The 18,294-nt window shown below is 45.8% G+C and overlaps 1 protein-coding gene across 1 annotated transcript in view; it reads right to left on the minus strand.

Moving 5' to 3' along the window:
* PRPF6 (pre-mRNA processing factor 6) overlaps positions 1–18,294 on the minus strand; it is a 46,866-nt gene that overhangs the window by 16,346 nt on the left and 12,226 nt on the right. The window contains exons 9-11 of the mRNA XM_081289688.1: positions 17,904–18,066; positions 7,117–7,235; positions 5,739–5,957 (exon numbers count right to left, since the gene is read on the minus strand). Of these exons, the coding sequence (XP_081145814.1) occupies positions 5,739–5,957; positions 7,117–7,235; positions 17,904–18,066 (501 nt within the window). The remainder of the gene's footprint in view (positions 1–5,738; positions 5,958–7,116; positions 7,236–17,903; positions 18,067–18,294) is intronic.

Here is an 18,294-nt window from a genome sequence, read left to right on the forward strand (position 1 = left end):
GGTGAGGACTGAGACACAGGAAAAGGTTGAGGGTGCTGCATGGTGCCCATGCCCACTGTCTGGGAATTTCTAGGCCACAGATCAAGGGGACTCCCTGAGCAGAGGTGGTGGAGAGTCCAGGGTAAACAGAAGGACAGAGCATCCAGAACCAAATATGAGAACCAAATATCAGGATACACACCAGAATCCCAGAGCTCTGCCCTGTAGGGAGAACCCATGAGTCTAATCAGGGTGCCACCATCCAAAAAGAACCACTGGAAGGATTAACAAGAACAACCCTGGGACCACATACAGGGCCCCACCCAGTGCCTACTGTACCCAGCCACACTAAAATACGTCAAGAGGCATAAAGCACTGAGAGAAGACACAGAGAGGTCCAGGCTTGGTGGGGCAATCAGCCCAAGGCTAAATACCCTTTGGGTCCTGAATTACGACACGTAAAAGCAAAACCTGAAGAATCAAAGTCACTCCCAGTGATAAAGCTGCACTCCAACACCGAGCTCTAGAGTATTTAAAGAAATGTAAAAATGTCTAGGATCCAGCAAGGTTAGCCTCACAATATTTAGCAACAAACCAGGCGTGCGTAATTCCACAACAAGAAGGGGAAGATCCATCAAAACTAAGACATAATGACAGCTGTCAGAAGCAGCAGACAAGGATGCTGAAACACGCACTGTGACTACGCTCCATGTGTCCAGAATCAGGCAGAGACATGAAAGAAAAGACCAAAACTAAATTTCTAGAAATGGACAACAAAAGATCCAAGATGAAAAATACACCTTAAGAAATAAAGAGTAGGTTAGACACTATCGAAAAAAAAGGTAAGTGATCTTAAAGAAATAGAGAAACTAGACAGGTGCGGTGGCACACACATATAATCCCAGCAGCTTGGGAGATTAAGGTAGGAGGATCATGAGTTCAAAGCCGGTCTCAGCAATTTAGCCAGGTCCTAAGAAACTCAGTGAGACCCTATCTCTAAATAAAATACAATAAAGGCTGGGGATATGGCTCAGTGATTGGGTACCCCTGAGTTAGAAAGAAAGAAAGGAAGAAAGAAAGGGAGAGAGGGGAGGGGGGAGGGAGAACTGGGGCTGGGCATGGTGGTGCATGCCTATAATCCCGCAAGATGAGGGGCTGAGGCAGGAGGATTGCAAGTTCAACTTTTTTTAGTCTCAGCAACTTAGTGAAGCCCTAAGCAACTTAGTGAGACTCTGTCTCAAAATTAAAAACAGAAAAAAAAAAAAAAAAAAGAGGTTGAGTATGTAGCTCAGCAGTAAAGTGCCCCTGCGTTAAACTACCAATATAGTATGGTGCACATGCACACGCATTATCAACAACTTGAAAATAAAACTTAAAAATAATTCCACTTATGGGCTGGGGATGTGGCTCAGCGGTAGCGCGCTCGCCTGGCATGCGTGCGGCCCGGGTTCGATCCTCAGCACCACATACAAACAAAGATGTTGTGTCCGCCCAAAACTAAAAAAATAAATATTAAAAACTCTCTCTCTCTCTCTCTCCCCCCCCTCTAAAAAAATAAAAATAAAAAAAAGATAATTCCACTTAAAATAGCAACCAAAAATAATAAAACAGGGCTCAGGGGTGGAGTTGGCACACACAAAGGCCTGGGCTTAATACCCAGTACTGCAAAAAAAGTAAAACACTTAGAAATGAGTTTAACAAAAGAAGTGCAAGATTTGCATACTGAAACACTGCTGAAAAAATTTTAAAGACCTAAAAAAATAGAAGATATCTCACCCACACAGATAAGACAACTAAATATTAAGATGACAACATTCCTCAAATTGATCAAATTGAATCGATGCCCTACCAAAATGCCAGATGTTTTTTTGGCAGATCCTAAAATTCATATAGAAGCACAAAGAAGTAAGCATAGTTAAAACTGTTTGGAAAAGGAGAAAGCAGGACTAACACTTCCCAACTTCAAAACAGATACAGCTGCAGTTGTCAGAACAGTGTGGTGCTGCAGAAAGACATGCAGACCAGCATAGAAGATCCAAGTCCAGAACGAACCCTCACAATGACGATTCACAGATTTTCAACAAGCATGCCAAGACCATTCAGAGGGGTAAGAAGAATCAGTGGTGTTGGGACAACTAGATGTGCACACACCAAAGAATGAGGTGAGTCCCCACCTCATATCATGTGCAAGCACTAACTTAAAACCAGCCACTGGGGCTGGGGCTGTGGCTCAGTGGTAGAGCGCTCGCCTAGCATGTGCCAGGCCCTGGGTTCCATCCTCAGCACCACACATAAAAATAAATAAATAAAATAAAGGTTAAAAAAAAAAAAAAAAAAAACAGCCACAGTCCTAAACAATGAAACTTCAGAAAATACAGGAGCAAATGTTAACAGCACTGAGTCAGGGTAGAATTCTGATATGACACCTGAAGCATGATCACAAAAAGATCAATTTGATGTATAATTTTAACATACAAAATTAAAAATATTTATCTATATGCAATATAGTCAAGAAAGTGAAAAGACAACACACAGAATGTGAGAAAGCATTTGTATATCATCTATCTGATAAGGGATTTATATCCAGAATATACATAAAGGGATTTATATCCAGAATATACATAAAGAACTTAGGGCTTCAATGTGGCTCAGTGGTAAGCACTTGCCTAGCATTCACAAGGCCCTGGGTTCAATCCCCAGCACCACGGTGGTGCACACCTGTAATCCAAGCGGCTTGGGAGCCTGAAATAGGAAGATTGTGAGTTCAAAGCCAGCCTCAGCAAAAGTGAGGTGCTAAGCAACTCAGTGAGACCCTGTCTCTAAATAAAATACAAAATAGGGGTGGGGATGTGGTTCAGCAGTCAAGTGTCCCTGAGTTCAATCCCTGATACCCCACCTCAAAAAAAAAAAAAAAAAAAAAAAAAAAAAAAAAAAAAAACCACTCGCTACAACAGAGTAATAAAACAGCAGACAACAATAACAACTGAAACAATCCAATTTAAAAATGTAAAAAGGTAAAAATTTTAAAGGTAAAAGAGCTGGGTGCAGTGGCACATGCCTGTAATCCCAGTAGCTTAGGAGGCCAAGGTAGCCTCAGCAACTTAGTAAGACACTAAGCAACTTAACGAGAACCTGTCTCTAAGCAAAAAATAAAGGGCTGGGGATGTAGCTCAGTGGTTAAGCACTTCTGGGTTCAATCTCTGGTTATAAAAAATAAAAATAATAATAAGATAAAAGGTAAAAGATTTCATTACATCTATATACAACATGGAAGTCCCATACCAAGTGAAAGCCGAGTTTCAGAAGACCATATACTGTATACTTCATTTACCTCTAATTTCCAGAAAAAGGAAAGTAGAAAGGGAAAAGGTAGAAAACCAAGTCTTCAGAGGAAAAAAAAAGAGCTTGCTTAGGGAGGGCAGGGAATCAGGGCTGGCTGGCTGATGGGCACAGCATCCCTTCACTAGTAACAGGAGAATATCAAGATCACAGTGAGGGCTGAAAAGCCAGGAACATACTAAAAACTGCCCAACAGTATACTTTATTTATTTTGTGAATTGAACCCAGGGGCATTCTACCCCACTGATCCCAACCCCCCTTTTTTTGGGTGCTGGAAATCACTCATGCTAGGCCAGTACTCTACCACTAAGCTACAACCCCCACTACCTTTCTTATTTTGATACAGGGTCTTACTAAGTCCCCCAGGCTTCCCTTGAACTTGTGGTCCTTCTGCCTCAGTCACCTGAGTCACTGGGATTGTTAGAAATCCCAAGCAACTCAGTGAGATCTTCTCTCTACATTAAAATACAAAATAGGGCTAGGGATGTGGCTTAGTGGTAATGTGCCCCTAAGTTCAATACCTGGTACCCCTACCCCCTCCCCCCCCCAAAAAAAAGAAAAAGAAATCAGACACTTGAAAGTGGGTGGGCACTTACTCCTGCTAGAAGAGCATGAATGGAACCTTGTGGGCAGCTTTTATCCCCGACACAGTGCTGCTTGGAGGAGCTCAGGGGTAGGTACAATCTACATGATTAGCTAATTTTAAAATTGGAATAACAAAGGTAAGGACTAATAATTAAAATGGTTATAACTAAATCCAACTGAAGTTAAATGCTATATTCTGAAAATGGACCACCAAACTTTCTATTTCTCACAAGATTAGAGATGTGCCACCACAGCTGGCTTGATTTATACACTGTAAAAGAGTGAATTTTATCCAATATTAATCATACCTTCATCTGGGAAATGCTTGATGAACTTCAAGCACAAGAAACATGAAGAACACTACACCAAGGCCTGTCACAATCAAAATCAGATGGAAAAGATCTTAAACACTGCCAGAATTCAAAACAAGACAACATCACATTGCTCACTGGAATAGTGTAGCTGAGAAGACAGTGAGACGCATCCTTGAAGCACTGGAGAAAAAGGTATCACCCTGACTTCTACACCAACCATGAATACCCTCCAAAGACAAAGGTGCAATAAAGACTGTTTCCAGACACACAAAAGCAGAAAAAATTTCCGTAGGCACCTACACTAAACAAACATTAAACGCAGGCAGGAGAAAATTGCACCTGCTGGAGACCTGCACACAGAGAAGCACAGAAAGTCTCAGAAACAGCAGCAACAAGGTTGCAGGACCAAAGAAGTCTGGGCTGAAGGGTTAAGTTCAGACAGGCATACAATCTGAGGTCTTGCACCTGAGCTTTTCTCCCTTTCTCCCTTCCTCCCTTCCTCCTTCTCCCTTCCCTTCCCCTTCCTTCCTTCCTTTCCCCTTCCTTCCTTCCTTTCCCCTTCCTTCCTCCCTCCCTCCCTCCTTCCCTCCTTTCCTTCCTTCCTTCCTTCCCTCCCTCCCTCCCTCCCTCCCTCCCTCCCTCCCTTCCTTCCTTCCTTCCTTCCTTCCTTCCTTCCTTCCTTTTGCAGTGCTGGGGATTGAACCCAGGGCTTTGACATGCTAGGTAAACACAATACCATTGAGCCATAACCCCAACCCTGCATCTCAGAATAATAAAAAAAAAAGTAACAAGGCCTCAAGGAAAGGGGCACACAGTAGTCCCATCTACTTTGGAGGCTGAGGCAGGAGGGTCATGAGTTCCTGATCAGCCTGGACAACTTAACAATTGTCTCATAAAGACCTGGGGATGTGGCTCAGTGGTAAAGTGCTTGCCTAGCAAGAGTAAGGGTCCAGGTTCAACACCTAGTACCTCTCCGCATAAAACTGCCGAACACAGAAAGGAGCCACATGGCCGAATAACATCCTATGAAACAAAGGACAGGTGCTGAGTGAGAGGAGGGTCATGAGACCTAGGAACACATTGGGGCAGAGTTGACACAATCTCCCCAGGAGTCTCACAGAGGAAAGGAATAGCACCCTCTTGAGCACCTGGAGCAGCAGCCAGCTACAGATGACCAGTGAATAACCATTTGCCTGTGGCACAGAAGGCAGGCTACAAAGCACTGTGAGCATTTTCCAGCACAGAAGGGCCCTCCTGGCAGGACACGGCTCTGGGGAGTTAGAGTACAGGGCCATTACAAAGCACTTCTGCTCAGTAGAACCAAACAGCAGAAGCCTCATTTGCTTGTGGCTCCTTGGAGGGGACAACGGAAGACCACGCCCTAGGGGTGATCTAGATGAGCTTCAGAGGATTCTCCAGCCCCAAGTCTACAGTCAAGTGGAACATCCTTTACCCTATGTGAGGCCTCAGCCTGAGGAGCACATCTGCTTTCATGTGAACACAGGACACAGGGTAGCCTACCTGGATCCACTGCTCACGGTTGATCTCTACACCATTGGCCCGCAGTGAGGTGATGGCTCGGTCAATGATCTTCTCCACCATTTGCGTGTTCCCATTGGCCTCCTCAAGCTTGGCAGCTGTGATCCAGATGTGCCGGTCTGTAGGAATGTTCTCCCGTGCTTTGTTTAAGACCTTGCGGGCATTTTCATAAGTCTCCAGCCTCGCGAGCGCAAGCCAGAGCTAGAGAGGATATCAGAAAGAGGACGGTATGCTGACAGCCACTAGCATGGAGCACTACCCTCCAGACTTGGGATAAGCCAACTTCAAGGACCCCATAGCACCTGCTTTCTCAAAACTTAACTGGGCACACTGGCAGATGCCTGCAATCTCAGCTACCTGGGAGGCCAAGGCAGGAGACCAGCTTGAGCAAGTTGGTGAGATCTTGACTCAGAATAAAAATTTTCAAAGGGATGGGGATGCAGCTCAGTGGAAGATCATTTGCCTAGCATGTGCAAGACCCTGGGTTCAATCCCTACTATTGGCGGGGGGGGGGGGGATCTTTAAGGACCATTTAAACAAGAGCCCAGAAAATGTTTACAGCAACATTTCTCATCAATTGACCATTTGGTTGTGCTTCTGACTCAGCGACTGGTACACGAAAAGTTGATGGCACTCTTGATCAGAGGTCCTAAGCCCTGGATAAATGTATAGAGTATGTCAGCCTGACATCAGATGGTGGGGCAGTGGGTGAGCAGGGTGGGTTGGAGGAGAGATGGCTGCTCAGCCTTCTGGAATTCTCATCCTAGATCTGTTAATTCTGCATCACTCCATCCCAAAATGTGTATGGGCTCTATTTATTTTTATGTCAATAAAATAAGATTAATTGGAGAATTTCACAATGTCCCTTAGAATAATTAAAGACATACTGGATATCATAAAACCAAGGCAAAAATCACTGCACAGAATGCTGTGAATTGCAATGCTTCAACTAAAGAAACCCCACCAGCCATGAGGTGAGGAGCTGAGCCACGAGGGGCTGGCAGAACAGCACGCTGCTTTGCATACCTGCCACCCTTCAGTTCCCACCTATAAACTCTGAGGGGCATTAGAAGTAATATCCCTGAAAGAGTGCCCAGTGCAATTTTCTGTAGTGGTCTGGGGTGAGCAAAGATTTAGTTCTGCATGCCCATTCCCCAATTCATGCACCCACTCCTGCTCTGCACTTCTGTCAGCATATGTCTAACTGAAGCCACCTACCACCCTGCCTGGCAGCTGTGCAAAGAAGCTGGGTTTCACCCTGCCTTCTACACCAGAAATCAGAGCCCAGGTGAGACCTTGCTCTTTGTGGGTTGCTGCAGACACTGAAAGGCTTGGGTCTTCCTGAGCCCAGCACACTTACCTCTACACTGGTGGGGCAGCACTCTACAGCTCGGCTGAGCATGATCCTAGCATCTTCTGGCTCTTCCAGTTCAACAGCCGCTTTCCATAAGCGAACAGAGTTTGGAACATGTTCAAGGGCTGGGAAAGGCAAACACGAAAGCAGGTCACAGAAAGGGGAAACAAAAGCAAGAGCTTCATGCAGGAGCATGCTGCTTCCAGCAAGAGCTGAACTCCCGTGGTCACAGCCAAGGGCTACAGATCTCAGCCAAGTCAGGTCACAAGACAAATAGAGCACCTGAGCACCTCAGAAAGCAAGGGAGTAATCAAAGGCACTGGTCACACTGGCAGGACTCAGGACACAGGAGGAAGAATGAACCTCAACAACATGCTAGCCAGTACTAGGGCAGCGACACCAGTAGGCCCCACTTGCAATGACGATGAGCACAGGTGGAACTGGTCATGGTGGTAGGTGTCAGAAGGATGGCTGCGCTGGGTACACTGGCCCACACCTACAGCTTGGGAAGCTGAGCCAGGGGAATAGCAAGTTCAAAGCCAGCCTCAGCAACAGTGAGGCGCTAAGCAACTCAGCAAGACCCTGTCTCTAAATAAAATAATTTAAAAAGGCTGGGGGTGTGATTCAGCAGATAAGTGCCCCTGGGTTCAATCCCTGGTATCAAAAAAAAAAAAAATAAATAAAGAAGAGTGGCTGCTGGAGATGAGGCAGTAAGCCGAGACAGTCTGTAGACCTGGTGGAGGAGGCAATGCCTACATCTTGGCATGGCACGGGAGCATTTGGGAGAACCACAGATGGCACACCTTACTTGCTTAAAAACAATGTTAAAAAAATCAAAAAACGACTAGCATCAGAAAGACCTTAGAATCACATTTTCCCTTAAAACAAAAGTCATGCAACTTTAAAACAAGAGGGAAAAAAAATCAAGAGCAAAATAAAACAACGTATAGGATAAAGATGGGATACTCTGAAGGTCACTAAGAACACAGCTGACACCTGTACACTTGTGAGCCACAGTCTAAGACCACAACGAATACCTGAAAATGTGGACAGCACCATACCCAATTGTAAGCTCTGCAATAATATGCAGCAGGCCCTGATGATACTAAGTAGCAAACAAGTAGGCCAGATACACAGTTGGAACACTGGAGGCTGGACAGGGGAACGAATGCTGTCCCAGGCAGGAAAGCATGTGATTAAATCACACCGCTAATGAAGCAACTCAAAACCAATAAACTACTTATTTCTGGAATTTTCTATTTATATTTTTGGGCCATAGTTGACCATGTGGGTGACTTAAGCCAGGGAAAGTGACATCATGGATAAGGGACCACTATCAAACTGCAGTATTATTCAAATGCTCAACATGACAGGCAATGTGCAAGAGCCTAGAGCAGTGCTGAAGTGCTACTCAGACCCATGAAATACAACAATGCTAAAAAAAAAAAAAAAAAAAAAATAGACCATTATTCAGGCACCGCTGCACTCCTAAGGTCCTAAGGTCCAAGCTACTCGGGAGGCTGAGCAGAAGGAACTTGAGTTCATGACTAGCCTGGGCAAGTTGTGAGAACCTGTCTCAAAATTAAATAAAATGGCTGAGGATGTGGCTCGGCAGAGCAGTTGCCTAGTATATGAGGCCCTGTCTTCTATTCCCAGCACACACACACACACACACACACACACACACACACACACACCCTGATTTTAAGTCTTTAGAAAATGAACAAATTTCTCGGTCATCTTGGAGAGCCACTGGTTATTCTGAAAGCTAGCAAACAAAAAGAACAAATTCAGCACCTATTCTTTCTTGAATAAACTCAGAGTAAACAATACTGATAGTTCTCTTTGGAATACTTCTGAAAATACAATCAAAACCAGTAGGAGAGCCAGGCATGGTGGCCCATGCCTATAATCCCAGAGGCTCGGGAGCCTGAGGAAGGAGGATGGTGAATTCAAAGCCAGCCTCAGCAAAAGCTAGGCACTAAGTAACTCAGTGAGACCCTATCTCTAAATGAAATACAAAACAGGGCTGGAGAAGTGGCTCAGTGGTCAAGTGCCCCTGAATTTAGTCCTGGGTACCCCTTCCCCGCCAAAAAAAAAAAAAAAAAAAAACAGTAGGAAAGCTGTACTATCACCACTGTGCACACCCTCATGACCTAATGGGCACAGGCACCTGTCAATTGCTGCTCAAAGCAGGAGTCCAATGGCTGTGAAGAGCTTCAGGAAGGACACTCAGCTATTGGACTCAGCAACAGGAGCAGAGGGCCTGAGTGTTTCCTGATGCACTCCAACTCTTTTTACAAAGCAGGGCAGAGGGGGAAAATCAAGCTCAATTCTGCAGAGCCTCCAAATGTACCTCCTGATTTCAAGAAGTCTCAAGAAATGACAGATCCACATTTAGCCTCATGGCTGAAATGAGCAGAATCCACAGGAAAAGCCAGACACCCACCTAGAAAGGACACATCATTCAAAGGCGCCACTCAGTCCTGATTCACACCTATTGTGTATGTGTGTGCCTGTGGCATGTATTGACATGTGGAAAATTTGAGCACTGTGGACACTGAATGAGACAATAAATTACTGTTATGTTGTTATGACTCAGAAGTAGCATGGTACTCTGACTGTAAAACATGCCTTCACTTTTTAGAGGAACGTGCGTAAAACCTAGGGTTTGTTCTATAAGGGCCACGTGGATGTTTATTAGAGTAGCAGGTGGCACAGACCACACCACAAGGTCCATGCTTCTTGGACATTGGAAATCAGCATTAAAAAGCAAATTGCAGAGCTGGGTTTGTGGCTCAGCAGTACAGCATTCACCTAGCACGTGCGAGGCCCTGGGTTCGATCCTCAGCACCACATATAAAGGTTTTATATTCAACTACAACTAAAAATAAATTAATTAATTAAAAAAAAAGCAAATTCGGGATTCCACCTCTTGGGTCCCCTTCTTCCTCCGGGAGAAGTCTTTTCTGCTGTCCTTTAATAAACTTCTAATTTCTCCTCTGGAAAAAAAAAAAAAAAAAAAGCAAATTCCAGCCAGGCGTATGCCTGTAATCCCAGCCACTCGAGAGGCTAAGACAAGAGAATCATGCGTTCAAAGCCAGCCTCACAGCCTCAGCAAAAAAGCAAGAGGTTAAGCAACTCAGTAAGACCCTGTCTCTAAATAAAATGCAAAAAAAAAAAAAAAGGGGGCTGGGGATGTGACTCAGTGGTCAAGTGCCCCAGAGTTCAATCCCCAGTACAAAAAAAAAAAAAAAAAGCAAATTGCAGGGACTGGGGATGTAGCTCAGTGATAGAACACTTATCAAGTATACACAAAGCCTGAGTTAGACTCCCCAGCACTATTAAAAAAAAAAGCAAAAAAACCCCTGCATACAGAGAAGGCAACCACCATCCTCCATGAGAAAGGACTGCCTGGGCAGGTTGTAATGAGCAAACAGATATCACAGAAAACAGAACCCCCCTGGGAGGCTGTGCACATGCTAGGGCAGCTTGGGCATTAACTGTAAGAACACAGGGCACTCTGCAGCTCCACCCACTGTGACTCAGCTTTGAGAAGGACCTGAGGAACACCAGGGAGGGGAACGGAGCCTTCTAGGAGCCTCCAGTCTGTTGCAGGAAGCAGGACCCTGTTCCCCAAAAGCCCAGAGGCTAGAGCAGAAACAGAGCTCCATCTCAAGGGCGCAGGCGGAAATCTGAGCCCCAGTCAGCCCAGACAGGACTTGGGAAACCAGAATGCTTCCAAGGACGCCCTGAGAGTATCTTCTTTCCTGTAAACTCATGGGCCCTCCTTGCTGAAAACAGACTTAAATTTAATATTGCAGAATACGCAGACCCACAAAACTTCTTACATGACATTGGCGCCATCTGGAGAACTGGACAAACCCACGCTGAGCCCACTCACTAGTGGCAGCAGGTGCTCTCCCAAGTCTAAGGAGCCAGAGTTTTGACCCTGTAAGTACCTGTGAGGCCCACACAGCCAAGCAGACCAGTCTGCTCCACAGCACACACACCAGTTCCTGTGTGGACTTTGCTATGCTGACTAGACCCAACAAGCAAGCAGCAGCATGCACCTGAGATGTACAGGCCCTGGAGGTAGCAGAGCAACATACCCCACAAACCCCAAGGACCCACTCCAACGGGAATTTTGCAGGGTCCTGTGGTCTGGGGTACACTGAAACACCTCTTACATGATGAAACTCAGCTGCTCCTTTCACAGCACCTATTATGGACATGGAAGATGGCATTCAGGCCCCCGGCCCTCGCCCTGCACTGGGCCATCTCAGAGTGACCTTCTACCTAGTTCCCCATCACCCAGGCTCTTGGTGTGGTGGGCCTAAAGCAACAGACAGCTCAGCAGGCACAGGATCTTCCAACCCCAGAGACTCAACAGCACTTGACTCTGCTAGCCTCTGGGAAGGCTAACAGGAGAGCCTAAGCACTCTTCCAGGGGAAGAAAGCCTTGCCCTCCCGCAAACGCCCGTTGTCCTGCTGAAGGAAGCAGCCCTGGTGAGCAGCAAGCATATGATTAAGGGGCATGAGGTGACCAGAAAACACCCTCACCATGAACTCAGTGTTACCTGTAGACCAAGCCTCAAGGCTGGGTGGATGTGGCAGTGGCCTCATCAGGTAAAATGGAAAGAAGGAGACAGGGGTGGACCAAAGGCAGGTACAGCACTGCTAAGCTGCCTAAGCCACAGAATGACACTGCCCATAACTGGCGCTGCTCAATCATCTGCTTTGGGAACTAAGAAAGAAAAAGCCCTGAGGTTTATAGGATTCTGCATGGTACACTGGCACCAAACAACCCTGACTGATTCCTGTAGGGCACAGTCTCCTATTTAGGGTGGCAGCCAATCCTCCTGAACAGCAGGAACACTAAGAAAAACTCCCCAAAGCCAGGCCCCAACACTATCAGATGCAGTGTATGCCTGTGCAGAGATGCCAGCCATATAGCAGAACACCAGTCTCAAAGGCACAGTGTTGCCTGCACAGCTCCCGAGGCCCTGAATCCCACTTCCACCCTGTGCACCAGCTGTCAGAAGCTTCATCCCAAGGCAGGAGGTGCTAACCAGGCACATGGCCACAGCTCCACCGTCTCTCTGGTTTCTTCATACACCATCCTTGATTCCCAGGGGGAAACCAAGCTGCCCCAATTCACTGGGAGATCATGTCTAAGGTCTAGAAGGTCCTGAGTCTCGGTTTAGTATTTCTAGGTATAAAAGTTAATGAGAGGGCTGGGTGCGGTGGCGCACCCCTATAATCCCAGCAGCTCAGGAGGCACAGGCAGGAAGATAGTGAGTTCAAAGCCAGCCTCAGCAATTTAGTGAGGCGCTAAACAATTCAGTGAGACCCTGTCTCGAATAAAATACAAAAGAGGGCTGGGGATATGATTCAGGGGTCAGGTGCCCCCGAGTTCAATCCCTTGTACCCACCCACCCCCTCAAAAAAAGTTAATGGGACTACAGTGGCCAGAACAGGCAAAACCAGCACAGATGCAGACTTGCTGGAGGCAAAGTCTGGGTCACCTCTGTAGGCACAGCACTCAGCCAGGCACAGCGGAGCGGAAGGAGGAGGAAGTCCTACCTCCAGCAGGTGGCATAAGAGGATTCTCCATAGAAGGGAGGGCTGCCTACACACTAACTACCTCCCCCTGTGTTTGGGTGGGAGGGGATGCTGGAGACTGGGCTGGGGGTGCTCTACCACTAAGTTACACCACCAGCTCTTTTTACTTTGACACAGTATCTAAGTTACCCAGGCTAGCCTCACACTTACCATCCTCCTGCCTCAGCCTCCAAAGTCACTGGATGTACACACAAGTGTTACCACTCCTGACTCCAGACTTCACCATTCCACGTTCAAGAACAGGGCATCCTGGTGGGACTGAACTGTGGAGTCCCTGACTTCACCTAGAGGGGGTGTGACAATCCCAAGACCCCATGTCTACAACCTCTGGGAAAACCAGCACCTTTCATCAGGGGTTCAAGAGCAATCCACAGGAGCTGCTAAGACCAATCCCCGCTGAACAACTCAGTTCTTTACAGGGCTCCTAGGTTAAACACCTCCACAAGCTAAGACTACCCCACAGAAGCCTGACGCAGAAGCAACATGTGAAACACTGTAGTGCAGTCGGCCCAGGTGATGAAGCCACACACCACGAGTAGGCCAGAAATGGAAAAGCATTCTGAATATGAAAATATGACCACATGGGCTGGGATTGTGGCTCAGAGGTAAGAGAGCTTGCCTAGCATGTGCAAGACCCTGGGTCCAATCCTCAGCACCACATAAAAATAAATAAACAAAATAAAGGTATTGTGTCCAACTACAACTAAAAAATAAATATTTTTTAAAAAAGATATGACCACACAGTGGCCAACGGAACCACCCATCTCGTAGTCATCTGACCCTAAGGAAGGACACCCAGTGTACTGAGGGCTGTGCAGTTCCTGTGCTCTCAGGCCACATCAGTGAAGCCACCAGAGGCTGCCTGCTTTGCAGACCTGAGCCTGTGGTCTCACTTCCATCACCACATTAACTGGCAGTGACAGTGATTCCCACACACCAGGGCTGGATTTATCTTAGGGAGTTGAAGGAAGACAACTAATGGTCTGACCCCTCCAGGGCACTGTGCTCACTGGACACCCACTTGACCAAAGGACTCACAGGCCACAACACCTCTTCTGATTCTGACAACCCTCTTTTCACAGATGGAAGACACTAAACTTGGAAGTCACCCACATGCCCAAAGTTATTCAGCATCCTCTTGTCTCAGACCAGAAACTAAAACTGTTGTTCTCCAAGTAAAAGACTACGGTCCTAAAGCACTAGTGCAGTGGCAGTCACCTCCCTTTCACTGCCGAGCTCGTTTAGTGGTACCTGTCTTAAAAGCTCACCAACAATTCAGTGCAGCAGCTCTGGGCTCTGCTGTAGTTACCCCAGATAAAGTATGCTGTTTTCAGAAACTCTCCAAGAGAAGGGGCCAGCCAGGACCAGGACCAGGACCAGGGAGAAGCAGCAACGGCCAACCTGGTGATCTGAAGCTCCTTCACTCTGGTGCAGCATCTGTCTAAGTGAGCACAGCCAGAAGGCCCTTCCCAAGAGGACCCTAGAGAGGCAATCCCTCCACAATCCCCAACACTCCTCCTCAGGTCTCATCTCCATGAACACTCTCCCCTTTTAGATCTGAAGCCAACCAGAAATGGGATGGCATCATCCAGGTAATCTGGTGGTGAACAGGGAGTGACTAAAAACGTATCTGTGACCCTCATCAGACTGGAAGGGGATATTCAGTAAAAGTTTTCCTAAATCAATAACACTAATTATCCAGCACTTAATGTACTTTTCATCAAAGAACTATTTTCCTGGCTGAAACAGACAAGAAGTTGAAGACAGTGTTAACTTTTTGCTCTTGGCCTTATTTTAAGACAGGCTCTAAGCATTACACATAAGAAAATAAACCATGAGACCCAACAGGAAACATGCTGGAATGCACAAGTCACATACTCAGGGAGAACTAGGATATAGAAGTCACATACAGCAGACAGTAAGAGGGCAAAGACTACACATGTTAGATAAGGGATGTCCCACCCAAAAGCCCTTGCCTGCACATACCTATCAGCACACAGTCCTAAGACATCTCTGATTCTCCTTCAAATACACATCTGAAAATGGAGAGCAAGACAGACTCAACTGCACCTAGACTAAGTACAGGCAGAAGAAGACACCTACACAGCATGGTGCAGCACGGTGGCACATGCCTGCAATCCCTGTTACTCAAGAGGTTGAGGCAGGAAGATGGCAAGTTTGAGGCCAGCCTGGACAACTTAGTATGACCCGCTTCAAAATAAAAAGAATTGGGGATGTAGCTCAATGGCAGAACACTTAAGTAGCATATATTAGGCCCTGAGTTCCATCTCTAGTACAGAAAGGAAGAAAGAAAGAAAGAAGACAGGCAGGTAGGCAGCATGGACTATAAGGTCTGGTGGAGATAGCCAAAGCAAATTCAAGCCAAAAAAGCAAAGCTAGAGGCATCACAACACCTGACATCAAATTATACTACAGAGCTACTAAAACAACAACTGCATGGTTCTGGCAAAAAAACAGACATGTAGAGGAGAGGTCCAGAAGAGAAGATACAGACAAACCCACAGATAGTCATCTGATCCTTGATAAAGTTGCCAAAGACATACACTGGAGAAAAGATAGTCTTTATAACCAATGGTGCTGGGAAAACTGGTTATCCATATGTAGAAGAATGAAACTGAGTCCTTTTCACTCACCATGCACAAAACCAACCCAAAAATGGATCAAAGACCTTGGAACTAGACCAGAAACTATGCAACTCTTACAAGAAAATGTAGGGTCAACACTCCCAACACACAAGCACAATAACTTTCTTAATAAGACCCCTAAAGCTCAGGAAATAATGCCAGGAGTTAATAAATGGAATGGCATCAAATTAAAAAGCTTCTGCACAGAAAGAAAATAATTAGGAATATTGACAGAGAATGTACAGATTGGATAAAATCTTTGCTTATTACTGTTCTGACAGAAGATTAATATCTACAATATATGAAGAACTCAAAAATTTATATAAAAAATCAAATAATCCAATTAATAGGGAAATTAATTAAATGGACATTTCTCAAAAGAAACATAAATGGCAAAAAAATACATGAAAAAATGTTCAACATCATTAGCAATTAGGGAAATGCAAATCAAAACTACCCTGAGATTTCATCTCACATGAGGCAGAATGGCAGCCAAGAATACAAATAATAAGGGGCTGGGGATGTAGCTCAGTTGGCAGAGTGCTTGCACAAGGCCCTGGGTTCAATCCCTAGCGCCACACACACACACACAAAAAAATACAAATAATAAGCCAGGCATGGTAGCACATGCCTGTAATCCCAGCGACTCAGGAGGCTGAGGTAGGAAGACTGTGAGTTCAAGGACAGCTTCAGCAACTTAGTGAGGCACTGAGCAACTCAGCTAGACCCTGTCTCTATAAAAAGGGGCTGGGGAGGACTGAGGTTATGGCTCAGTGGTAGAGTGCTCACCTAACATGTGTGAGCAGCGGGTTTGATCCTCAGCACCACATATAAATAAATAAAATAGAGGTATTGTGTCCATCTACAACTAAAAATAATTTTTTTTTTAAAGGGGCTGAAGATGTGGCCCAGTGGTTAAGCACTCCTGGGGTTCAATCCCCAGTACCAAAAATAAATAAATAAATAAAAAGACAAATATTAAGCAAAAAAAAAAGAACACAAACAATAATAAATGCTGGAGAGGATGTGGAGAAAAAGGGACACTTTTACACCATTGGTGAGATTCTAAACTAGTACAACTACTATTAAATCAATATGGAGGTTCCTCAAAAGAGTAGGCATGGAACCATAATATGACCCACTCCTCAGTATTTACCCTGAAGAATTAAAGTCATCTTACTACAGTGAAACATGCATACCCATGTTTGTAGCAGAACAATTCACAATAGCCAAATATGGAACCAGCCTAGGTGTCCATCACTGGCTGAATAAATAAAGAAAAAGTAGCATATACACAGTGGAATTTTATTCAGCCATAAAGAAAAACAAAATTATGCCATTTGCAGGAAAATGTTTAGAACTAGAGACCATTATTGTTAAGCAAAAGAAGTCAAACTCAGAAGGTCAAGGGTCCTATGCTTTCTCTCACATAGAAACTAGAAAGAAAAAAGAAAAAGAAGTTGGGGGCAGATCTCATGAAAATCAAAAGCAGATCAGCAGAGGAAAGGGACCAAGGGGAAGGGGGCAAGTACTCGGAGTGAAATTGGCCAAATTATATTTTATATGGTATGCATGTTCAAAAATGTAACAACAAGTCTCATCACGATGTACAACTATAATGCACCAATAAAAAAGTATGCAGTGAAGCACTAAGCAACCCAGTGAGATCCTGTCTCTAAATAAAATACAAAACAAGGCTGGGGATGTGACTCAGTTGTTAAGTGCTCCTGAGTTCAATCCCTGGTACAAAAAAAAAAATGTGGTGGTGGGAGAAGCCTTGGTAGAGGGAGCAAGAGTGCTCCTTTCATGAATTCCCAGTGATGAGCATCATATAAGCTGCCAACAAAGGCCACCTTCCAGGAGCCTGAGGCACAGCCTGATCCACACAGGGAGGAGCGCCATCACTGCGGGTAGACCATGCAGTCAGCTCAGACTTACATCAAGCTACATCTTACCCACAGGCACTCCTCACCCTAGCACAGCACAGTCCTTCCCACAGGCACCCCATCCAGCCTCCAGAGCCCCCGAGGGGGTCTGGAACACAGTATCCTCATCTGGAAGATGAAGAGTATCTGGAGGACAGACTGCCCAGCTTATGTGCTGGAGGAAACCAAGCGTTCCAACCGAGCCTCCATCACGGTGGGCACTTCACACCTTGGTATCCCTCCCCTATGGAGGGTCCAAGAGCAGAGGCAATCCAGCTAGGAAAAAGCTTGGCAAATGTCAGCAGCTCCTTACTCTCAGCATAAACCTTAGCCAAAAAAGATAAAAATAAAACTACACTAAACATTCTGGGCCAAGGAGCAGAGTACCAGGAGTCAAGAAAGCACAGCTCCACCTTGGAATGAAAACCACAGGGATACCTAATGTAGAGGACAGAGACCATGGGGACATCTCCTATAGGGCACAGGGACCACGGAGGGGAAGTAGGGATGCTGACTATGGAAGCCATACGTCTTGTAGGGACACAGAGACCAGAGGGCCTTCTAAGGGAGGCTTTGCCCTTACCCAAGGGAGGCTCACCTTTCCGAAGAACCCGCTTCTTTGCTCGGATGTCTGTTTCCAGCTCTGCAGCTCTGATGTAGATCCTGACAGACTGTGGGAGATGGCGGACAGCTTGGGCCACCACAGCCTTGGCTGTGTCCCCCGGCTGCAACCTGGCTGCTTCTAGCCAGACATCTTCACTCTGGGCAGGAAAAAAAAAAAAAAAAGCAGTGAGGGCATGTACAGACTGGGAGCCACAGTGGAGCAGTAGGTACTCGGGGCACATATTCGATCAGTCAGCTTGGCCACGCACACCTACACCAGGACTCTCCCTGCAACACGAAGGCATAGAAACATGGCTGCCACATGTCTAACAAAAGACACGTGCAACAACACTTCTCAAAAAGAGTATAATTTCACTCTGCAGGGT

Source organism: Spermophilus citellus, assembly GCF_964194105.1.
Source record: "Spermophilus citellus genome assembly, chromosome: 4".
In the NCBI taxonomy this organism is placed as follows: domain Eukaryota; kingdom Metazoa; phylum Chordata; class Mammalia; order Rodentia; family Sciuridae; genus Spermophilus; species Spermophilus citellus.